General features: G+C 41.6%; 1 protein-coding gene and 1 long non-coding RNA gene across 4 annotated transcripts in view; one reads left to right on the forward strand and one right to left on the reverse strand.

Annotated features, from left to right (window-relative positions):
- The first annotated feature begins 11246 nt into the window (after positions 1-11246).
- Positions 11247-19126, forward strand: LOC111932834 (uncharacterized). Its single transcript, XR_002866383.2, has 2 exons — positions 11247-12021; positions 13927-19126. It is a non-coding gene; the product is annotated as an uncharacterized LOC111932834 (long non-coding RNA).
- A 1118-nt stretch (positions 19127-20244) lies between these two features.
- The window catches only part of HS2ST1 (heparan sulfate 2-O-sulfotransferase 1), an 81714-nt gene continuing 76345 nt past the window's right edge, over positions 20245-25613 (reverse strand). For all 3 annotated transcript variants that reach the window (XM_086841538.1, XM_086841539.1, XM_086841540.1), the window contains one exon: positions 20245-24872. In XM_086841538.1, the coding sequence (XP_086697664.1) occupies positions 24646-24872 (227 nt within the window). In that variant the 3' untranslated portion in view covers positions 20245-24645. The remainder of the gene's footprint in view (positions 24873-25613) is intronic.

Raw genomic sequence — 25613 nt, forward strand, 5'->3', positions numbered from 1 at the left:
GGCCCCACTCGCTCTCCGGATGCTGCGTGGCCCGAGGTGGCTTCACATCCCTGGGATGGCCCACGAGGGACAGCCCGCACCATCACAGGGCTGCTGCCATGGCCAGGGTCTGGGGGACGGGGGATGAATGTCTGTGCTGCTGCTTGTAACCACTAAAATACAAGAGGGGTAGGAAAAGCAGGTATTGGGTTACAGTTATCTTCAATTAAAAAACTGTTTATCTTTGAAAATACGTATCTGTTACTGACAAGCTTTGAAAACCACCACTCCAAGTCTGTCAGTAAAACCAAATGTTAAATGGAAAATATTTGCCAGGATTTAAAATTAGACCTACACATTACTTACAGATGTTTCAATGAAAAACACTTGAAACTCAACCACATAGAGTAATAAACCCCACAATGGTCTATTTTTTTTATACTCCGAGTTAATTTTTATTATATAAGTAGCCATACGAAGAAGCCATTGCATACTGCTTAAATTAAATGTGGAGGAATGAAATCAGCAGTATCCCTTTACAGCATATGGTCCAGCAAATCAAATTATAAAGCTTTCCACATCTCATTAACTGCAATGAGTACAGTGAGATTTCTAATAAGTCACTTCTTTTTCATGTGAGAGGTGAGCAGTGACTTATTGTAACTATTCTCACAGGATGACCCTTGTGCTGAAATTAAGAACTAATCTAAAATGGGAAAGGTCATTTGGTCAAGTCTGATCATAACATTTCCTCGTTATTGTTTTAGTTGGCATTGAAGCACATGCTTTCCCAGTGCATCAGCTGAAAAATGCCTTTGATAATTTCACTGACAGCGAGTAACCCACACACTGCCATTTAATGAGTTTGGGCTGGATTAGCTGACAATAAAGAATACAGTATAAATGCTTTTATAGAATGAGTTTTTCAGCAGGAAAATTTCATGCAGGCGTACTTAACTAATTTATTTGCATTTACCACTGCGATGTCAGTCCAAGTACCGCTCTGGTGAAAACTTCTGGTCCCCAGTTAGGCAGCAGCCTCACCAATCCCTGCCTCTCTTTGGAAAGAACCTGCTCCATGCCCCCCACTCCTGGGCCACCTGTAGCCACAGCTTCAGTTGCAGCAGGCATGCCAAGTAGAGAACTGCATTCAAAGGCTCACTTCCTCCTCTGCACAGAAAATCTAATCAACATACAATTGCTCATCATGTGGCTTTGCTTTATGTGGATTCCTGATTTAGTGGCAGATCTGATTCAGGAACTGAAGCATTCCTGGCTCCCTGTCCCAGGCTCAAATCTCTAACCTGAATCCAATCTCCCTTCCGCCATCAGCCTGAAATTGTTTGCTAGAGGATATGTTGACCATAAAAATACAGTACAGTGCACAATGAGAGAAACATCTCAAGACAGTGGAAAAGAGAACGCTCAGCCAGGCCAGCTGAAACACTTGGGAGGAAAATCAACAGGCTGTTTTTAGCAATTACAAAGTTGTTGGCTGATCTGATGTAGCTGGGCAGGAAATTCCATAGTTTTTGGAAACCATTGACAAAAATGTTCTGGCAGTTCTATTCTCCATTTTGTACTTCAAGAAGAGTTAATGTACTGTGCCCAAGAAGTTCAGTATGCAAAGCAAAATGGGAGAAAGCTTTTCAACTGAATATGGAGACACATTGTCTTCCACAGTAGCAGAAAAATCCTGTGACTTGAAATCTCCTGATGTACCACTGTAATGACCAGGCAGTAGTAGAATGTGATCATTCCTGCCAGGACATTTCACTTGGTTATTAACCTCATGGAAAATTCTGGAGGACTGTAAACTAATCCCCAAAGGATGGATTTCTTATTTGCTCTAAAAACACTGCCTTACTTTTGTGCAGCCACTACTGAGAAGTCTGAAATCTAGCTACTGTTTAGATTAATTTAATTTCCCCTTAATGTTCATTAAATACTAAGTTGTTAGTTTAGGGCACTTCAAGACAAATGGTTAGAGCTAATTTTTGGAAAAAGTAGTGTTTGAATGCAAAACCAAGCATGCAGGGGATGTTCATGTCATTTCCTTTGGGCTATTTTAAGCATCTAGCAATGAATCAGTTCAGAAGACCTGATGTCCTCTGGCCCATGAGTGGGGACCAGCAGGCACCTGCAGCCATCTCAAGCCCCAAGAAGAGGGGGACAAGGTCTCTGAGCACCTCCATCAGATGGCAGCCAGCCATGGGCTTATCTGAGTGAGGGATAAGCCTGGAATCAGCAGCAGCGAGGAGGAGACCAGAAGAGGGAGGATGGGCACCATGTGGCTGTCTGGTCCCACTGCCCCACAGCCACACTGTGAGGCACCACTTCCACTGTCAGCCTTTGCTTTCCATGTCCCCTCTGCAACAGCCAAGCCTGCTCTCACTCTGCTTCCCAAAACATTCAGTGGGTTAGATGGTGTTTTTCTTCAATTGCATATGAAAATTCAGGGGGTGGGAAACCTTAAAAACACAAGTTGGAATGGTGACACTCAGACTACAGAATGCTTGAAATAACAATTTTTTTTGGCAAACATGGAGAACTCTCACATCTCACTAGAATTAACTTTTGACCTCCAGACCTCAGAGAGTCGGAGTTTCAAAAAATGCAGCTTTGCACAATGTGCACTGAATTACTACAGTTCTCATGTGCATACAATCGGGCAATTATGTATGCAAAAGTTTAAATTAAGGACAGAACAGACAATGTACTTTAAAACACTCTGAGTTTAAAAAGTGTGAGTTGTTTTGTTGCAGTGAGTTAAGCTGAATGCAACAAAGGATTTACCAAATAAAAGGTCTCCCTCTTCCTTTGTGCAATGATTACATTGTCCAAAGTACAGTCCTCTGGCACCCCCAGTAATGCACCACTGTCTTTAGCATTTGCTGAAGATCCACTGCAGGAGGACAGTGCATTATGTGACAGTTGCAGGGCCTTCAGTGAAAAAGGATCTCATTTAAGAGGGCATTTGAAACTCTCTGCTGGATTTATCTGATGCTTTTCATAGTGCCTAGTTACTACATTTATCTAACCACATATTGACATTCTGGGTACATGGGAAAAAAACTGGGAAAAGACAAAGTGATGATATGCTTAAGCACAGCACCCTGCAGCTGTTCTGGAGGGATTAATTTTCAAAATATGGGGAGAGCCCTTAGAAACTTATAATTCCTACTTTGAGAACTTGGACAGGCTGGTCTGCATGAAGGTTCAGGGTGTGTGGTGCAGACATGAGGTCACCCTCCCAGGCTCATTAGACCCACGACGAAGCAAAGCTATCACTTTTCAAACACCAAATGTGGGCAATTGCTATCAGCATTTCCATGCATGTTTTACTTTAAATAGTTGCTACTTGCTCATCCTTCCCTTAGCTGAAAATTACCTACATACCTAAATGCATACACTTGTTATGTGCCTGCATATATTTATTTTAAAATAGCTTATGCATATATAACACAGAGGCACAAAAGTTCTCTGATGCTTGCTCCTGGAGGGGTAATAACACAGAAATATTTAAGATGATTCAACAGTGGACGGCTCAGCAGATGTCTCCAGCATGGTGCAAGACATTAACGTCTGCTGACTCATCATAGCAGTTAATTCGTGCCTGGCTCATGTTCCCGTCATCTCAGCAGCAATTTAGTACTTGGTGAATTTTCTCTCATCAGGAGTAAATGTTATCACAGACTTGTGATTATGTGCTATTTGAAACTGGTAGAGCTAAAGCCATGTGTGATAATAAAAGGTAATTGTTTACCTTTGAAGTTGATATCTATGGCCTTCACAGCACTCTGCAGGAAATTGGGCCAGTCCGCAACTGCTCGGGCAGTCAGGCTGTGTCTGATACCCCTCTCCAGGGCGTGAAGGTGCACATACAGAAGTTAAAACAAGCTAGTGGCACTTTTATAGACTTGTTTTCCCCCACCAAGAGAAGCTGAACACACTAAAGAATTTAGTAAGGGAAAGGTTCCCCTTCCATTTCATGTAATGACATTGCTGGCTAGAGTGGAATAATCAAATTTTCTTCCAGTGGAAGGTTGAGCGATGCAATACCAGCTATGTACCCATAAGCAGCACACCTGAGCACAGGCCCAGGTGTCACAGACACAATGGAAGGCAGGGGAGTGTGTCAGCCTGGGGGTGCTCAGGGGCTTGAGGCCAGCGCTCAGCCAGCAGCACAGCCACCTGCACGGGGCCTGGCCAACACTCCCTGCAAGCAGCGCCTGAACACCTGAGGCCACCACGTCCTGGGACGTGGCACAGCCAGCATCACCTCCATGTCTGGGATTAGATGCATGTCAGCTGATGGATAACCTGAAGGAGACAGTATTTTGGTTACTTCAGGGGAAATTTTTCCTTCAGCAGGCACAAGCTGGGGTGCAATTTCATACCATCCTTAGGAAGTAGATCCATCAGTGCCCAAACCTGGCTCTGCAGTTACTGGCCTGGCTGCAGGCAGACACAAACTGCATTTACCATTAATTTCCTGATCTAAGAAACAGAGAAAGGTGTAAATCACAAGTGCCAGTTGAAGGGATTTAGTATTTGTAACATATGCTATTTGCATACTGTTAGCTTTTACAACTCATTTTCAGCATATTATAACTACTCCAAACAGAAATGGCCAGGGAGATGAAGAGGTCTCAACGTTTTTTTCTGCTTTTCCTTTTTCCATCTTATCCTCCCAAACAATCCACATTGGAATTCATAAATAAAGACATATGCACATTTGGAGCATGTTCAGATCAATTATCCCACATCATTTTTTTGGAGCTGGGAAGGAGGTATATTGCCTAAACAGTAATGCCTATGGATCTTTAATATTAATGTGATACTCAAGAGATAATTACTTCTCATGAACCGGAATGAGTCTGGCCAAAAAGGTTGAACACATCCAAAATTCAGCTGATTTGAGTGCAGCTAATTCTGGCTGAGTTTTTTTTCTCCCCTTCTGGACACACTGCCAGATGTAATAGAAATAAACCCCATTGAAACTGGCTGAGGATACGTATCATATTTTGATTGGTAACAGATTTTCAGATTATTGGACAAGGGAAGAGAATTTACTAAAAAACAAGTCGGTTAAAATACCATCATGGTTCAAGTATTGCACCTCTAAAAAGTAAGAGTCTTTCCCAAGAGGAATCCTCTTGTAAACATACCTTCTGCCCTGGCACAGGGTCTCAGACAGAAGAGAAAGGAAACCATTTACTGCAACCCTGCCTATGGCCAAATGCAAGAAAACTCTGGTGCCAATACGACTTCTGGAAAAAGAAGAAAAGATTAGGTTTGGATTGAACTAAAACCTAGGAGTGTCAGACCTGCGGCAGGATCCTTAGTGGGTAACCTATAGAGAATGGCAATGTTCAAAAATTAAAGCTGACTCCATCACTTAACAGAGGGAAAAGCATCTTTGTCTCTTGTATGGGAAGGGTATGAGAGCCCTTGCATACCTGCTTTGCAAAGCAACACTGAGCCCAGCTGACACAAGCACAGCAAGTTAATTCCTGCAGCCTGGAGAACTGCTCCTCTCCATGGGATTGTCTTCCAGAAAGCTGCCCAAAACAGGGCTGGTGAATAAGGAAAGCAGCTCCTGGGCAGTCCAGTCTTCCCTGGCTCCTCCGTCCTGCTGCAGATGAGTCATGTACAGAGCCGGAAAGGAAATAAATGCAAACACATGGCAGTCAAAATGGCTTTCACAGAAAAGAAAACATTGGGCTGGAGCTGCTGTGGGTGTGCAGCACGGAGCTGGCCCTTGTGGGGTGGGCACCTCTCGGTGTGCAGCTTTGTGCAGCCATCTGCCATGGCACAGGCAGCTACAAACATTTCCAGACTTGCTAAAGCTGTTCGCCAAGGTCAGGTTAAATATATAATTTCTTCATAACTGGGTTTTAAATGTTTAATTTACATGGTTCTGTTTGACATAAAAAAGCCTGGAAGAGGGAAAAAGGGGTGGCAGAGCAAAGGAAAAAGCCAGCAACCCTGGACACTTCAAGAGTGGAGGGATATAAGGGGAAAAATCTACCTGGAAAGAATACATCTAACTACTTCTAGTATTAAATAAAAATATACACTTAAATATATAGGTTACACATTCAAATCTGGAAATATCATGTATTTATCCCATGCCACTTTTATTTCACTTCCTCATACAAGGACTGTCTAATGGTTTTTAATTGCACTATCATGTCCTCACCTCTCCATAGCACCTCCTTGCAAAGGCAGGTGACAGATGAACTGTGGTGTAGCAGATCCCTCCTGCAGGAATCCCCTTTTCTTTGCTTTAGAAGAAGGATTTTATCTGAGGGGTTTTTTTAGGCTGGTACTTCTCCTCAAGAAGTACCCCTCTAGCTGCTCTTGCTGAGCTTTCTGCTCTAACAGGAGTGTCAAAAAACCTATAGAACACTCCCATAATTTTTATTTTGGTGGTATGACAGTATTTTCCTAATAAATTAAAGGAGAAAGATAACTATATTATTAAGACAAGATCCAAAAATTTGATAATGGCAAAAAGAAAAAAAAGTACTCCCCTGGTAAACATTGTCTACACAGACACAGTCACATCCAGAATGATGTGACTTTTACAAACCATGTGCCAGTACTGCAGCTTCCTAAAAAGTTTATCTTTAAGCACAGTCAACATAATGATTTTTACCAGTCCCCTCTACCAACACAGTCTGGACCTTGCTATGTGTTCTTGGGCCTTATTCCTTTTATCATCTGGGAAGACCTTTCCATAAACAAAGATGCCCTGTTTTAACAACACAATGTATCTCCAAAGTCAATGAAAACTTTTCATGTATATCATGGATGTCACATTCTTATTTTCTGATTAATACCTACAAATATGTCATCTGTAAAGGTGTAAGAGAACAGCCAGCCACAGCACGTTTAGTTAGCACAAGGTGAGATGCTCCACTCAGCTTTTGTATAACTATCCAGTCATGATTTTAAGTATTCAATTCTACTTGTATGACTCCTTAAAATTCCCTGCAATATAATTATACTGATGGGAATGCAGAAAGATAATTGCTTTTAGAGAAAAGTTTCTCTTTTGTTTCATATTCATCTGGCTTCCATAAATAGAATGGGAGACCTTGAACAGCAGCAATATGCATCCATGTGTCTCTAGCTATTTATTTACAAAGCTAGACCTTGACAAATCTAATTTGTTCAATAAAATTAAAAAGTATGCACAATAATTCATTTAGACAAAAAGGCTTGAAAAGGAACATCACTGGGAGCGTGTCTCATCACTGGAAGTGATCAGCTGATTCCTGAAGAATTGGCAGGTGCTCTCCTTTTGGAAAGCAGCAGTGATGTAGTACTTAGGAGAGGAAAAAAGTGAGCTTGGAATCAGAGTAGTTCTTTATTCAGACAATAATTATACAAATTAGATCCATGAAAGCCAGAGAATGACTGTGCCTTGAACCCTGTCTGTGTGCATAGAACAATGGAGAAATTAATAATTAAATCTATTACATATGCTCAAAACTCAGCACAAAAGATACTTCACTAGCTCAAACAATTCTGCATTTTCATTTGAATAAAGCTTTCACACATTTTTTTTCTCATTATATATGTATTATATTTTAAATTTAACAGCTTATTTTGTTGCCTTTATGCCTTGAATTAATAAGGCCACACTTTAATGCACTAATGTTGAATAGCATTAGCATGCTTTACAGTCATTACTTTGTGGGGGGGGCAAAAAAATCCCAAGTTTCCCAGTGGTGAAATCAATTTGCCCATAACTTCCTGTCTCTCATAACCTCTGCTAGCATAGCTTGAAACTTTGTGCTGCTTTTCGTACCAGAAGTCTTGTTTATATGTTCTGGCTGTGGCTGGGGCAGGATCTGAAGGTAACACTATTCCGTTAAGTTTGCACAAACAGTTCAGGAACAGACTGAAATCTTTTCAGCCAGTTAAAGCAATTAGCAGCCAGATACACCGACCTAATGCTATTTCCTTTGTAAGAAATAATTTAGCCTCAGAAACACAGATGGCTCAGTGAGTTCTGACCCAGAATTATTTTCCTTTGGCCGGGCAAGGGGGTCGCAGACACACAGGGGGGCTGGTGGGGGAGCAGAGCAGGGCAGTGGCTGGAGGACCAGCTGACTTCGCCCCTTCCCAGCTGGAAAGGACTGGCTGCAGCATCTGAATATTGAGGGTGGAGGGAAGAGGATATGGGGGAGAGAAACCACTGAGAGACTTCAGTAAAAATTACTGAGAGTTCCTCCAAAGTCCTCTTCCTAGATGAAGGCTGACTTCAGGCCCTCACAGCCTACAGCCCACGCAGGCCCTCCGACGGCTGCCAAGTCAAATAACACTAACTGAATTACAGATTGCAAGCAGAATTCGCTGTTCTTTTCAACTAAACCCAAGACTTTCCATTTCCATTTTGTTCGGGGAATTTAAGTGGAGTGCATATTCCTACTGCCAGCCAGGATATGGGGTTAGGAAAGGGGTGGCAATTGCTCACTCAGAGACCAAAAGCAGATCTGTAAACCTGAGAAACCAGAGAGGGGTAACTGAAGGAGCAGGCTAGAGACTGACAGCTGTGGGAACAGGAGCCTTGGGGGAGGCTGGCTGCCCCTTACACACCCTGGGTAGTGCAGCCTGATGGGGATGGCTGGACCCCGCTGCAGTGTGGGGAGTGCAGATGCTGCAGTGGCTCGTCACAGGGGCCCGCAAACCTCCCGCTCCCCAAAAAGGAGCACCCACACCCACGCTCCCTGTGCCACTATGGGAGGCATCAGTGGGGTCATCCTGCAGGGAACACTGAGCCACAGCATAGCCCTCACCCATCCCCCAGAAACAGGAATGTGGGACAAGCAGGGCTGAGGCTGCTCCCTGAGCACCAGTGGGGAAACAACCCATCTCAGAGGGCACAGCCACAGCTAGTGGTGCTTCCCGTAGCATTACACAGGGGAATGACTTTCAGCATCGCAGCATAAAATTCCCCCACTTCCCCATAACTTTTGGAGTAAATTTTAAAAGATTTAAAAACTTCTGCAGAAGAACCAGATGCCCATATTTAACTTAAAACATTTACATTATCCTACTATTTTCTCAGAAATCTGTAATACAGAAATGCATGCATGTGTCCTGTGTTTTTTTGCTTAGTTGCATGTCGCATTCAAAACCCCTAACACTACACAGTATTAAAGTACTTTGCAATTATTAGGATGGCTCTGATTGTCTTGCAGCCTCCAAGGAGAAATGAACTCTAATTTTTAGAGTGAACAGAAATTCTGACAAACCCTCCCATCAGCTATTTAATACGGGAAAACTCCAGTCCTCTTGAAAACCTCCTCAGGACTGCTCACCCCACTCCATCAGCTGCAATGCAATACACATTTTGCACTGCAGCCTCCTTTTCAGAGGCATTTCAGTTGAACAGAGATGTTAGACTGTCACGCTTACTTAAGCAGAAGGGTTTTCACTGTTCCTTCACACAATACTATATAGCTCAAAGGTGCCGTAAGAAGCCCCAGAAATATGCCAAAAAAGGTTTGTGAAAATAAACAACGTCAATTTGCTCCTTTAAGTATCATCATGACAAATTTACCGGGAGGCTGGAGAGATAAAATGCAGCACTTTAAATACCCAAACTAATCAATAGAGAGAGCCAAGCATGCAATCCATTTTCTGAGAAGGGCAACCTTTTAAGGTTAATTCTTCATTCATATAAATACAATGCCAGGGTCATTATTTAACTTGAAGCAGCCCTTCATTAAACTGTAATAATTGGGCTCAATTTAGCACTAAAATGAGCCACCCCAAGCAGCCGACTTCCTGCAAGCGCGGGCCGAGCGCGGGAAGGCCGCGTGAGGGCCGCGCTGCGGCGGGGATGGCGCGGCAGGGCCTGCCCGCTCCTCGGGCGCCATCTCGCGGCCGCTCCGGCAGAGGCGCGGAGCGGGCACGGCAGGGCCGTCCGCCCCCTCAGCGCCCCTGTCCGCCCTCCGGAGACAGGGGAGAGGGAGCAGGGCTCGGCAGGGCCGTCCGCCCCCTCAGCGCCCCGGTCCGCCCTCCGGAGACAGGGGAGAGGGAGCAGGGCTCGGCAGGGCCGTCCGCCCCCTCAGCGCCCCTGTCCGCCCTCCGGAGACGAGGGAGAGGGAGCAGGGCACGGCAGGGCCGTCCGCCCCCTCAGCGGCGCGGTCCGCCCTCCGGAGACAGGGGAGAGGGAGCAGGGCTCGGCAGGGCCGTCCGCCCCCTCAGCGCCCCGGTCCGCCCTCCGGAGACAAGGGAGAGGGAGCAGGGCACGGCAGGGCCGTCCGCCCCCTCAGCGCCCCGGTCCGCCCTCCGGAGACAGGGGAGAGGGAGCAGGGCACGGCGGAGGGGCGGGAGCAGTCTGTCCCTGCCGAACCCCCCGATCCCAAAGCTGCCGTCCGCCAGTGGTCCGTAGAATCACAGAATTCTTAAGGTCGGAAAAGACGTCTGAGGTCACGGGAGTCCAGCCATTAGCCCAACACCGTCCGGTCCACGATTAAACTAGGTCCCCAAGTGCCACACTTGCACATTCTGTGAACATTTCCAGGGACGGTGATTCTACCACTTCGGAGCCTCACCAAGACTGAATTCAGCAGCTACTAGTTTATCTGCCCTCAGGTCCAACTTAGAGCATCATCCGATTAAAGACCAGGCTTTTTCATGATAAAAGTGATAAAACGCACAAATGCTCTTTCTGATTATCGGCCATGTCCCCGCGACTGTGCAGCCGCCACCTCCTACCACGGACGGACAGGAGCAGCCTGCACACACAGCACCCGGTGTCCCCACGCCACAGGGTCCCGCTGCAGCTCAGCACCGACACAGCTCCTGCTGCTGCCCCAGCCGTGGGCAGCCAGCTCTGAGTCCCTGTTGGCAGAGGGGGCCTGCCTGAGCAGGGAGGCCAGGGCCACATCCCACTCCGACACCACCCTCCAGGGCTCTCTGGCAGCACAGGATTTCAGTCATTTGTTGGCCAGATCATTCCATATGTTAGTGCCAACAAAAAAATTTCCTGTCTGACTTCAAGGAAGCCACTGGATCTTGCCATGCCTCATTTTTCCCATTTATAAACCAGAGCTAAATATTTCTTTTAACTGTAAAATAGTACTGTAAAAATCCAGTGTTGTTTCCATTGTGCTCATCTCTAAATATCCCTCCCTTTGTAACATATTATCTAATTTCTGTCCCCTAATTAACTCAACTGCTATTCCATCATCCTTCAAATATTGCTTAGAGAAGAAAACAAAGCCTCTGTGATGAAACAAGTAAGCTTTTCTCAAACCTTTCTCTCTAGGTTTGTTCACTGTGATCTAAGCGACACTGGGGAGCACTGGTATCATCACCACTTGCTGAGGTGCAGCACCCAAACAGGGACAGATACAACCGTCCCCACAGTCAGGGACAGACACTGCTCTGGCAGCCACTGGCCTGCCACACTTGGTGTTCACGCGCAGGCAGCTTCACAAGAAGGAAAAGGATTAGCAGCACTTCTGGTCAAAGCAAAGAAGATAGCATGAGTTCAGAATGACTTTCCCGTGACCACACAGGAAATCTGCAGTGAGATGGAGGGTATGACCGGGGACTTGTGACTTGGCTCACGCTGGGCACGGCAAGGGGCCACCCCTTCAGCAGTGGTGGAAAGGCACATGCACATGCTTCTGAGATACGGATACAGAGTGAGCTTAATGCCTTTCCTTGGCATAACCCATCTGCAATGTTGCTGCAACTGGCCTAAGAGGTGAATTAAAAGTGAATGTTCACTCAGCACTTGCATTGGATTTCTTTGCTTCAGACTTCATTTCTTGTAAGCAGAGCATTACTTAAATCTAGTGAACTGAATTTTAAAAAGAAAAAAAATTCTTATACCTATTAAAAAAAACCCAAAAAAACAACAACCCAAACACAAAACAGTTCTTCTGCCTTTTGTGAGAGTCATCTGCAACACGCAGCCATGGAGAGTCTGTCCCCTGTGTGTGCTGAGTGCTGGTAGAAGCCAGCAGCAGTTCCAGGCAGGTGCTGATTTTCACTGGCTTCCCAAAGGTAAGTGCATTAGCACAGATCCCTGCCTAAGACAACAGAGAAGTCAGGGCAAACACAGGAGACACAAAACATCTTCAACAAGAAGGCCAAAGGTGGCAGCAGAGCTGTGGGACTGCTGGGTTGGCAGGGTGGGGATTGCTCAGAAGTGGGGGTAATGGCAGCACGTTCCTGATGAGCACCACAGATGCCACGTGCCCTGGACACATTCTTCCATCCCCATAAAAATGTAAAAACTTATTTTGAAGGGCAGGGGGGAGGGGAGCAGAGAGATGTAGAAACAAATGAGTTCAAACAAAGTTTTATGAGGAGAGCTGGAGTGCACTCAGCCTGTAAAACAGCCCATGGTAGTGTCAGGCCACCACCGGGCAAAGGTAGTTCATGATGGTATATAATCAGGTTTTATGAGAGGGATACCACTGTCAACAGGTGATTGAATAGCTTTTTGCATGATGGGCCTTGCCAGGGATCAGCAGGGGGAAGGACAGAGACGGCCATTTACCTTGACATGCTTCTTCCACACAAGCCAAACTAATTGCACACGTCAAAAGGAAAAGGCAATGCATGGCTTTCATCCACTCCTGATAACGATCAGATAGGGCTCTTCCTGTCTTCTCCAGCAGCCCTTCCTCCAGTATAGCATGCAGAGGAGGAACAAAATACAGCTTTGAAGGTCAGGTAATGGCCTAATTAAAGCAGAATTCCAACTCCAACGCTGTGGCCCTGCCCTTTTAAAGCACAGCACTGGGTCAGGCTGTCAGTTGTGGTTTAGTGCACTGGTGCTGTTAGCACACCCCTAGTAATATGCTCTTTGGCTTAACGTGGGTCATTTGACAAGGGGGGGTTCTAAGTAATTGCAGCAAGTGCAAAAAGACACGTGTTAATTTTAAATCAGTTATTGCCCTCTGAAGGGTGCCTACCCCCAGCCCTACTGGAGATGGGGAGAGCTTTCAGAGGCCATGAGAGCACGTCTCCCCTTCAAAAACAGAAGCACAGAGTGGGTAGTCGGGGATGGGGAAGACGCTACAGAGGCCTTCGCAATAATTTTAAGGCAAAGTTTAAATCTGTTACTTGCCCAGAGTTCCAAAAAAGTGTGCAGTGTGTCCTGCAAGTATGGAAAGCCCTAGGAGGACTGCTCTCTAAAACAGATGTGATGTTCTAACCCTCAGCTTGCACAGGCATGTATTTATGGCACACTGGTATTTCTATGGAGTGTACCTTTTGACAGTGTTACTGCATGGCAAGTGCACAGGTGCTCTTGGGCTTGTTTTTAGTTAGACATAGGCCTGAATGTATAGTGAAAAGTGAAAAGGTGTTTTTGGCGTGATCTCAATCCAATATCCTCATGCTTTCATTTTGTATGACCAGTGCTTGCTAGTGCAGGAAAGATGCTTGCTTTCTTTTTCAAAATGAAGCAACATAATCTGTTTTTACCCTGTTAAATATTAATGGAGTTTGGGCTAGAGGAATGTTGATCTGGGAACAATAGTGCACAAGTTCTATAAAATGTGGTGCTTTCTTGTGTCTCTCCAGTTCCTTCTACCAGCTGCCTACTTCATCACAAGGCTAGCTCAAGACAGGGCTCTGAAAGACCACTGTTCCTAACTACAGATGTCCAAAAGGATCAGATCACCTTCTCTGATCTTTTTCTCCTTGTTTTTTAGAGTGGTTAATATAGCAGGCAAATAAAGAAGGTAATTGTGGCATTTCTTTTCTCCAATCACAAAACTTCAGAAGCAAGAATCAGACCTGGGGGGAGAAAAGCAGGCGCAATTGCTGCTCTGTAATCCACTAAAGCTGCCAGCACAGACAGCTGTTCCTGTTCTGACTCTTTTCCAAATCAATCAAAGAAGTTAGTTCCAACTTTCAGAACGTAGCTGTATTTTGCTTTTTTTTCCCCCACTTCAGGGCCTAGGATTCACTGTGGAGTCCCAAATAACAACATCTTGTTCCCTGATACAGCCAACAACAGCAAGTTTGAGGGATTCGTAACTCATGACCAGTGCTGCAAATACAGCGTTCCTGACACCCACACCTGTTCTTTGACCCTTCACGGTGCCTGAAACCTGACAGGCAAGTACAAAAATTAAATTCCGTATTAAGACATAAATTATTACTTTATTATATTAAAATGCTAGAGGTTAGTACACATTAATTGAGAACATTAGTCATGCCAAGGTAAAAAGTTTTATGAGAAGATTAACAAAAATACATAGGAGCAGCCTGCACAGGGCTCAGGAGGTCTGAATTCCTGGCTCCTCAACAACGTTCTTGCCTAGCTGTAGGCAATTCACATATACCAACACCACTGCTATATTTGCAGACACCACACTCTTGGCTTAGAAGTGCAGTGAAAAGCCCAATCTTGCTGCTATGCCAGCAGAGATCAGTATCAAAATAGCTCAGCAGGCAGACCCACCAGGTCTAGGCCTTGTTCCTCCAAACTGTTGCAGGTTGCTGTACCTGACAGCTGGCAGCAGTGTTCTCAGTGCTGGCAGAGAGGGGAATCCAGCGAGCTGTTCCCTCCTGGGCACAGGGCAGCCCTGCTGGGGCACCAGCCGGCCATGCTGTAGCTGCACGAGGGGTGAGGCTGCACACAGGCAGCAGCAGCAGGCAGAGGATGCAGCTTCTCAAGACAGACAAACCCCACTGGAGTTTCAGTGCCTTACTTCTGACACAGGACAACAGTACCAGATTTTCTACCCAAAATATTGTAAAGGATAAGGGGACTTTATTCAATACTGTCCAGAAATAAGCAGATATTCTGGCAGCCACACAGCAATACCTCTGACCAACACAGGCTTCCTTTGGATCTGCAGCACTATTGCTTTATGTGCCAATAAAAACATTTCTGTGCAATAACACTAACACAGCTCTTTATCTAATTGATCTACAAAGAACAAGCATCTGTACTTCCCAAAATAGGTAAAGAAAGTGCTTACCTGATGGAAAGACTTTGCTGGACAGACGATGATGACAACAGGTGCCCAGAGATGAGTGGAAAGATGAGATGTGCCAGATGCAGCAATTCACCTCTGGCACCTGTGTTTGTCTACTTGCTTTGCACGTGCAGGGTGCAACATCTGTCTCTGATGAGTAACTGTGGGGAAGTTACTTAAACTTCTCAGTTATGCTTTGTGTCATCTAAAAGACTGGAAAATCGTAATTCCTAAAAGCTGACACTAATATCCCACAACTAACCTTTCTCCTGCCTTTCAACAGACAACTCTGCTGCCAGCAGTCAGTTTTTACCATCTCCTGGATATTCTTCACTGGAATTTGAGACATCAACAAATGCTAACAAATCTCATTATTTGATGCATTTATTGAGAGTTGATACATCAGCAGATGAAGCCTAGAAACCAATCTGCAGGACCCTAAGAAACATTCTAATCTGAAGTGACATTCAGGGAGTGGAATCCTATCAAATTTTGAAGTGATGTGGGTATGGATTTGTACCAGCTTTAGGCAGGGTGAAAATCTGACTTTGTTTTTAATTTACTTTGCTTAAACTTTGTTTCTTAAAAATCCTTTAAGATTCTGTTGATGGCCTTTTTTTTGTGGTGGCAACATCACATGAAAACCAGCTATTTATTCCTTGAGGGTTCCCCCTACCCCCACCTGATTTGGGAAGAGCAGCAGTATGGGTTTTTTTGATTTATATGGAAAGAGGAAACCACCCTGGGCAAAAAAGTCTACAGTCAGCAGAAGCAGCACTTTGTCTTCAAAGACTTAAGACACAAGGCTCCCAAATGATTAATGTTTCTAACCCACATTTTTCTTGCAGATGTGATTACAGAAGAGAGTATGAAGGGGAAATGATTTTTAAATAAATTGTTAGAAATGTGTATATGTACTTTCATAGCAAGGCATGAAACAACAGAAACCAATTTTCTTTGTGGTTTTAAAATAATAAAGTCAACAATTACAAACTCAGACACCAAAGTGTTACAATGTTAATACCTTGTCATGAAACTAGATATTCTGCTTTCTTAGAAAGTTACAATACTTGCCAAGTTGGAAAAAACCAACCCATCAACAATTTATTACACAACCACATATTAACATAAATAAACCACATATTAACAGATCTAAAGTCAGATTCCACACTTGAAAAATTGACAAATACTGTCAAATATAACAACATTTACTTTGCATTGCTTTTAGCTATGGAGTATCACAGACTTCAAGAAATTTTAGAACATCCAGAATGGCTGTGGTAGCCAGGTCCCCATTTCCTAGTCTCCTGCAGTACCTTTGGAAGTAGATGGGAAGACTTCCAGTCGTCAATCATTATTTGAATTTAGATAAACAAAATGAGATTGGCATGGGAGAGAGTCTATTTTGGATTTTAAACACATCTTTTTCATGCATATGATAAAGGACAAGAAAGAGCTTAAATTACCACACACAAGCCAGATATGAAATGATGAAATTAATTTGAACAATCATCTGTGAACATCTATGATAAACCATGATGACATCAGGGTTTCTCCCTCCTCTCTCAATCGCAAGGTACATGATTGCCTTGGAAAACAGTTGTTAAAGGAGCAACAAGCTTTAACATCAGCATCTTTCATGGCAGAAAGCTCTTTTAAACTTGTTTCCTATGTGCTTGAACTGAGTACAGCCCCAACTGTACTCAGATACTGACAGACACAAAGCAGCTGGGTTTTGAAAGCACATTCACTCATCTGCCTGTGCCTCTGACTACTCATAAGGTTTTCAACCTTGTCTTCAAAAGCTGCCTTCAGCCTTGTAATTCACTCTTCATTTTTCTTACACATTCCTGGTTGGGTGAGTTCAGGAGGAAGGAATGTAGAACCAAAGATAGACATAAGCTTACTGCAAAGCTTTGCTCAATAAAACCTGTTGATTGCAGCCTAATTCTCATCTTGTCGGGCACTTTTCCTGCACAAAGTTTAAAAAAACTATCCCCCCAAGTTAAATATCCTTGCCAGATACATGGGGTAAATGTACAAAGTGTCATATGCACTGTCAGCAGCACACACGAGCTAATGCAGCACAACACGTGAGTGCTGCCCCCACACACAGGACAGGGACCTCCACTGCCACCAGGATCTCAAAAGGTGACCCTGAGTAAACACCAAATTTGATAAACTCCATACTGGAGCGTGATCTCATGTCCCACAACAATACCTGCAAGATAAGACTTGTCCTTTCGAAGGCTTGTGAAGGAACAAAAACTAGCCATTATCTCATAGAGCCAGCTGAGAAAAGAGAGAGACTGAGCACAGATGTCATACACTCATACATATTTTTCCACACACTAGGGGGATAAAAAAATAAAAGTACACTGACAAAGAATGTTTGCTGGTGTGGGGAGGGCACTGACATGTTCCTGTTTTGCTCTGTTTTAAAGGGAAAACTCCCTGTTTGTCTTACCAAAAAAACCTCAAAAATCTTGTTGAAAAGTTTTGTGGAAAACATCTACAGCCATTTTTACTGAAAGTAAAACTCAGGTTTCCAGCCATCTCTCTGAAGTAGCCTTTAGTATTAACAGATGTCTTGTTGGAATCTGCCTGAGCCAGTGAACTCATTCTGAATGGACACCAAAAAAAGTGCAGAATTTTTACTCCATATAATCTGAACGTTAAGTTGCTTTCTCCCAGACTTTATGGATTTGACTTCTATCATGCAGTTATTATTTTATCTTCAAGAAGCAAAATCCTCAAATGCAGAGCACAAAAGCCTCCCAGTCAATGTAATTTGCTTTTCCAGATCTATAGCTTAGCTGTAAGTAGTACTGAAGTGAGGGAAGTAGGTATTTGGTCTGGGTTATAAATAGGAGACATTTCATTTGGTGGTGTACAGGCCTTGCTTATAATAGCAGCAGCCTTGATGGCTGCAGCTTTGAGTTCATTAATTCAGTCAGAAGAAGGCACTGAAGATCCAAAGCAGATAATTAGGACAGAGATAGCCATCCCAGCTGTTAATTTAAGCAATTACTGCAATATATAGTGGTTTATATTTCTGCCTGTACTTTCCTTTGGTCTTTACAGACTGTTCACAGATATAAATACACCCCTCCTTCCATATCGACTGTTTTACATGAAGTTTGCCCATATTTACACCCATTGTTACACACTGTGAGGCAGTCTTGACAAAGCCAGACTGTAACTGCACAAGTCTCTAGCATTCCTTCTCCTCTTGCCAATTCTCCAAGTCATACAACATTTTTAAAGTTCATAAATTCTAAATAAAGGAGATTAAGGATTCCAAATTCTATTCTGTGCTAAAAACAGCAATCAATAATTGTCAAGACTATAATAGTGCCTTTAGGCTCTCTAGGCCATTATTCTCTACACTAGCTTTTCTCTTTTTTTGGTAAAGAGACAGTTTATAATATTTTCCAGTAACTGCTGCATCAGAGTTTTGGTACAGTTAGTGCATTCAAATGATCATACCAAATTAGGTATGCTTCTCTTTTGAAACAGAACAAGGTTTTTTGTTATTAATACTGAAACTCTTTGAAGTAACACATGCATGTATACAGCACAGTACTGAATAATTTCTTAAAACATCAGAGAAATGCAATACCTGTATACTTGAATTATAACCACAATTCCCATGAATTTTAACCTCTTTTTTTTCCAGATTTTAATTTTTTTCAATAGGAAAATTATCCTCTGTGCAATCATTTTGACAGTCATATTTATTACAAAAGTTTAATGTCTGTTTGTAGCAAATGTGAGAATGGATTCAGGATCGACCTTGTAAGTGTGCAGAAAATGGGCAGGGAATGTTTATCACAGTATTTTCCACTTTTATGAGGATGCAGTTGGTTATTATGACAAGGTGAAAGGTCTCAATGCCTTCATTTTTAGGCCACAGGTGTTCTTTGTAGAGGTTTTTTTTTTAATAAAGAGTATTATTAGTCCTTTAAATTAGCTCTTATTGAAAGTTACCACATCTGTGTTATGTGGTAATGAAGCTGGGGGAGGAGGTCATAGCAGGGGACTTGTGCTTGAAGAAAACATCTGGGTATTGCTTTGACATTCACTAGCAACTTCTTTTATTTTATTAAAAAAGTAAGGAAATTATACTGAAATCAACTGCAAGATGCAAACAATAAATGAAATGAAAATACAGGATCTAAAAAAATAAAAGGTTGGAACAAAAAACACCTTTCCCTTCTCTTGCTCCCCTCCCATGAATACCAACTGCTGAGATTAATTACATGGGCAAATGGCAACATCAGTTAAAAAATAGCTCAACCAATACCTACCACATACACTACAGTCTTTCTATCTTTCAGAGGAGGAGCTACTGTTTTAAATAAAGCTTTTTGTTGTATTGCACCCTTTTTTGGCTGTCATTCTATTTACTACATCATTTCAGAGACAGGTACAGTGACCTTAGGAAGTCCTCTAGATAGGCATTTTTTTCCTCCACTTCCCCCAGCTGATAAAAGCAGAGACTTTGTTTCCTGTGCACAATTACACCTATCACAGGAACAAGGAAAACAAAATTTTATTTTCAACAAAAGGAGGATTTAAAAGCCATCAAAATCCTCAAGTGGAAGTTGCTGAGTAATTGCATGATGGTTCTTAATTGTCAAGGCTGATAACTATGTTTAGGAACTACTGCATTAAGAAACTTGGCAGAGTCAGATGATGTTCAGCTCCATGGCACACACAGCCAAGGATGTTTATAGGGCAGTGGTTATAGTATGCCTCAGAAACCCTAAACAGCAGCATACCCATGCTCCCTGTATTTTCTTGTTCTACGTCCTTGCTTACAAATGCAAATGACATTTCTAGTCTACTTAAGTTCTTACACCACTCTCAGCCCTGCAGTAATTGAGGGTGTTACTGTACCATAGCAATTGGTCATTTGTTTCCTCAAGGAGGGAAGCACAAAGGTATCAATCCACTGTTTTAATGCAAGTTTTCTGTTCTTACAAATCTTGGCTTTAATATTAAGAACTTTTCATTGACACCTTCAGAACAGTGTATACCCCCTGCAAACTTACATCTGGTCACAAAGCCCATCCGAGTTCTATGGGCCTCTAAATATATTTGGTTATATTTGGTTATAGCTGCATGAAATTATTACAGATGAGCTACACCCCAGCTTGTCTCTCCCCTCTAAAATCACAATCACTGACAACAAAGTTCACAATACTGTATAACAATATGCTCCAGAAAAAAAACTTTCAATGTGAATGTGACATGCAAATATTAAGACAGGACACCAGACTTCTTTTTTTTTCCCTTCCCAATGGGTGTTTTATTTTATAGCATTTGCATTAGGTAATCAACTGAAACACTTAAACAACAGAAAGCTGGCAGCACAGTGAGGAAGAATGGAGATCATTTCTCAAACAGCCGTGACAAAATTGTTTCAAGTTGGAATAGTATTGCACAAATGAATCAATTTACTGAGGGTGAGTGGGAGCAAGCATCTTCAACATGGATTGTGAGGAAAAAAGGCACTATTTAGCTGTGTGTGTGTTTAAAAAGAAAAAGGTCATGAAGCACAATCCATGTTTTTCAAAATTACATTCAGTACTGCTTTAGAAATGCTCACAAACCTGTCTCTTTTGCAGAAGCTATGGAAAGCTGCTGATGTAAGTATCAGACAGTACAAGTGTACAAACATTTATAATTATGCTCCAGAAAAGTCTCAGGAAGAGAGGCTCTTTCTATAAATACTGCTGCAAAGGTTACACAGTTGCATAGGCTTACAGTAAAGGAAGCATCCATCCAACTAAGCAGCCTTAAACTTTAAGTTTAATCTCTAGTAGTCATAAAATACGCTCTAATTTTGAAGAGCTAGATTGGCAGTGCATTTGAATCAGGCTTTTTTTCCATTGTCTGCTTAAGCAGCACAATTCAGACAGTATCATCCACACACTTTTTTGTCACATACGCCTTTAGCAACACCAGGTAAAGCTTAATGGAAACTTTTAACAGAAGTGCGAAAGAAAATAACTGAATTTTTCCCAATATAAGATAGAATTACTCTGAGAACATCAAAAAGAAGAAGTATATTCCTGTAATGTAAAAATAGCTAGGTATCTTCAGAAAAACTAAATACCAAAAAAAGGCATTTCAAATGACCAGGATGGCTGGTTCTCCATCTCCTACATTGTATAGCTATAAATTTTAATGTGTGTTTGAAAATGAAGCCATGATCAGCATACCAATAAAAGAGAGACTGCTAGAAAATCCACCCAGAACAAGCAGGAATGTGCACAGAGGACATTCTGCACCCTAGCCTTGGGTCTGCTTATAGATGCACTAACAAAATAGAAGTGAAATTCTTGTTGCATGGCTGCAGAATTATTAAGGGAAGGAGCTAAAACCGCTGTTGCTCTCCCACCAGCACTGCCCAGAGTATCACAAGTGCCCCAGGCATGCTGTGGGTACGGCTGTGTACTCACCAGCGCAGCAGGACCTCATGCCTCGTGCTGACATCAAGAGTTTCAACAGGGCTAGAGGCTTGCACAAAATCTGGGAGGTACTTTTGTACAGAAAGTACAGAACAGTGTAACAAATCTACTCTCAACTATATGTAGATATATGAGCATTTCAGCACCTTTCAAATGAACTTAGCCCTGCAAAAAGCCAATCTCATTCCTCTAAGAGGGTACAGTGACTTCAGTTAAAAGATCTGTGTTCAGGAGGCTGCATAGTAGTTTACTGATCATACAACCTGCAAAAACAAAAATTCACAGATTGCTGCTTTCCTCTCTAAGTCATTAAGGGAAAATACATTAGATAAATCATTTTTATATACCGTAAAATATTTTTAATGGCAACAAGTCGGATTGTTTCTATTTCCAAACAGAAGATGAATAGAACAGATTATTAAAAATCTGTAAAGCTCTTTTCCTAAACTGTCTTTTAGGAAATCCAGATCGTTCTAAATTCAAATTATTCCAAGTTCACAGTTGTCTTTAATGGTTGCACTACATATAAAAGTAGACAGTCTTGGTTCTTCCTGTGTTCTACAGATGATCACATTTTGTGAGTACATCTGGAATGAGTACTGCTCCAATTGTTACTAACATTTCTAAAAAATATTCCTAAAATTCTTGTCTCAACCTTGACAGTTCACAGCAAAGAAGAGGAAGTGATATCTGATTAAATAAAATGTGTTATCTTACATGAACTATGAAAAATATATTGCTCTTTTGAAAGTAAAAAAAATTGCATTGTTCTATTGGTTTTGTTATTGGAGACTCGTAATTAAGAAAATCTAAATCCTGGAAAAAAAGAAAAGTAACTTTCAAAACTGCTTACAGAATAAAGAAGCTTCTGTAGACCCTACTGAAATCAGTAGAAGTTTTGTCTATTGTTTTCTTGTCAATAGAGAAGCATTTGTCTACATACCTATATCATTACGTAGATGACTATTTTGCATTTTCACTTAGCAAGCTCTTCAGCTCTCTTAGAGGTGCTCTGCTGAAAATTCTGAAGGAGATTCAAGAAGGTAAACTAATCTGAATTATTCTGAAGGAGAACAACATAGTAAAAAAATTCTACTATAAAACTATCACTGAGTGGAAATCTTTCCTGGGATTATAAATATTTACTTTTTTTTTAAAAAAAGTGACTGCTTTTAAATGAAAACTTTTAGATCTCCATTAACTACTTTTTGTGTTTGACTCCTCAGTTCCTTTCATGAGCTAGGAAACATGTCTTCATGTGTGACCTAACACATCCTATATCCAAACATGTTGGCATTATTATTGATGGCAACAGACAAGAACTAGAACAGGAAGGCTTATGCATGGTTCATGCTATATAAATGGTAACTTATGAGAGGGAACTTCCCTGATTATTTGGGAAGAACAAAGAGAGATCTATTTTTAAAATCAGAAGGGAAAAATCTAAGAAAACAAAGAAACTGCAAGATGTACTTGATAGTCTCCTGTTATCCTCTCTGTAATTGGGCTGTTGCTTTTGGCTGCAGACATCCAGTTCACAGACCATTTTCCATTTCCTTTGTTTTCATTACAAGAACAAGCTGGTTAAAGAAACTCCACTCAGTAATTTTAAACTAAACCTTCAGCATCATACTGTAGGAATTTAAACATTTCCCACCATTCCCTTCTTTATCTCCTCAGCGCCTTCCCAATCAAATCCTGTGAAAAGCACTTTTAAGAAAAGGCAGGTGGAAGTTGTGTAAATATTCATATCTTTAAGAAAATTCAATATGAAAACTTCTTGCAGTGCTCCACGGCCATTTGCTATAATGCAGTGGCCTCAAACATCTGTTCTCAAATTTCAGTTTACTTCATCTGCCAGGTGTTTCACATTGTTAATAATGGTAACTCACAAATTTACAACAGTCACATAAGGCAGTTACATAAATACAATTATGTCAATCAAGTTCACTGCATCTTTCCCAACTAGACCGCATATGACATTTTTCTTCTTGCTCTCTTATCCTAATAAATGGATGAAGACTACATTTCTGTAAAGAGAATCCCTGGAAAATATTCTGGTATTGAAGTCAGAGAGGTCACTGAAGTGTGTTTCAGCAATGTCCAACAGTTAACTCAACCAGGAAGTAGATGTGATGTTTTTCACTTCACATATAACAGAATCGGTGCAAAAAACCCCACTTTAAACTAGTTACGTTAAACCTTTTGGTCCAAATACATAAAATAAGCAGTATTTACAGCATTTTACTCCTTTTGTAAATGCAATGCTTTAAAACACGTTATAAAGCACCTCAGTAAAAATATTCTACAGATAAAAGTATTGAAGTAGTAGGAAAACCCTAGCCATACCACAGCTCACTAATAGAGTCATAATATGGATTCACCAATACCTCAGTTTACAATTATTACAAAGAATCCATGGAGAAACTTACTGAATTTACAATTTTTATACCACTGTGTAAGGATCAACTAGAACTGCAGACAATACCAAATTTCTTTGTAGTTTTCCCAACCTCAGTCGGTGGTGGTGGTGATTAAAAAAAAAACAAAACAAAAACCCCAAAACCCCACTGTTCTGATTCTTTAGCTTTTTACAATATTAATATGAAAATGACATTTTAACACTAATGGTAGTTGTAATTTTTTAATAAAACCACATATATAAATATGGGCAATTCCAGCAGCAACAGCATTTCTCAGCAGAACATGATTAACCATCTCAATTAATATCATGTGACATGATTCTCAAAAACAAAGCACAGATGTCAACCAGTTATTAGGACTACTCATACTGTATACAACCAAAATTTCCATGTCGAAAGCTGGGGAAAATGATTTCCTCTTCACAGAAGTATAAATGAAAATAAATTGCTCTGAAAATTAAAAAGAGCATCAACAGAAGTGGTTTTTTTATTGTTTATATTTTCAAATAGAACTGCCATGTATTAATTGCTCCGAATTACAGTGTAGATTTCTTCATTAAGGATATTGACTCCCACTGAAAGTATTAGTTAGATAAAAGAAATGAAGCCTTTGCTTCTGGATTACCAACACAGCTATATCCAAAGCCCTGGAGGTGATCCACAACCCACTTTTCTTGTGTAAAGAAATGTCTTGGAGGTCTACAAGCAATCTAGTTTCCATGGCTGAGGACTAAGATGATGATGTGACCAAAGATTTAGGTCCATAAATCTAACAGTATAGCATTCTTAGTTTGATTTAGGGTAAATCTTTTCATAGAAAAAGTTTTGAGCCAGAATATACAATTCTCCATCTTTTTCCCGAACTGCATGTGCTCTGACAAACTGAAATTGCTCCAGTGCAAATTCATAGAACTCATTCTCCATTTTCCAGATTTCAGACTGCTGTAGCTTGGCAATAGTTTCTTTTGTGGGAAGTTTTTTCTCAGTTGTTTTCCTAAGATGCGACTTCTTTCCTAAATGCAAAATAAAGCAATAACTTCACTTTCAAGTTCACATGCTCAAAAAATGTTTACAGTCCTTTGTAATTTACAGAGTTTTTAGATTCTCAGTGTGTTGATGAACTGCATCAGAAGGAGCAGGCTTTAATCCAGAATTTATTAACACAACATGTAGAGTTGGAAAACTGCAGCCCATCTCACTAAATGTTTATGAATCTTGCATCCATTCTTTCAATTCCTCCTGTTTGCTCTAATAAACTCAGGAAATGAACATTCATTTAAGGAATAAGATTACTCCATATAACCTACCTGGAGCAAAACTAGTGTTTCAAAATTAATTATTTAGATGTTAATCTGGTATTAATTGCTAAGAATTTTAGGGACTGCAGGAGAGACTTCTTTCATAGAACCATCAAAACATTAAAATGTTTTGATGTTTCATGGAAAAAATGTTTAGAGTCATTGAGTCCAACCACAAACCTAACACGGCCAAGTCCCAGTCAGCCATGTCCCTGAATGCCACACCTACACATCTTTTAAATATCTCCACCACTTCTTTACATCTTTTAAATACCTCCAGGGAAGGTTATATTCAGCTCAGACTATGAAAACCCCCACTGTTCTGCTGTAGTTCTCTGTAGCTCTCCATAAAAGAGAAAGAAAGTCTTGTTTTCATGTGATTTCAATTGTCTATTTCTAATCAAAATATAATCTCTACTAATAGCATTTAAACCATTATTCTCCCATCTAAATAGG

Source organism: Cyanistes caeruleus, chromosome 9 (assembly GCF_971803275.1).
Source record: "Cyanistes caeruleus chromosome 9, bCyaCae1.hap1.1, whole genome shotgun sequence".
NCBI lineage: Eukaryota > Metazoa > Chordata > Aves > Passeriformes > Paridae > Cyanistes > Cyanistes caeruleus.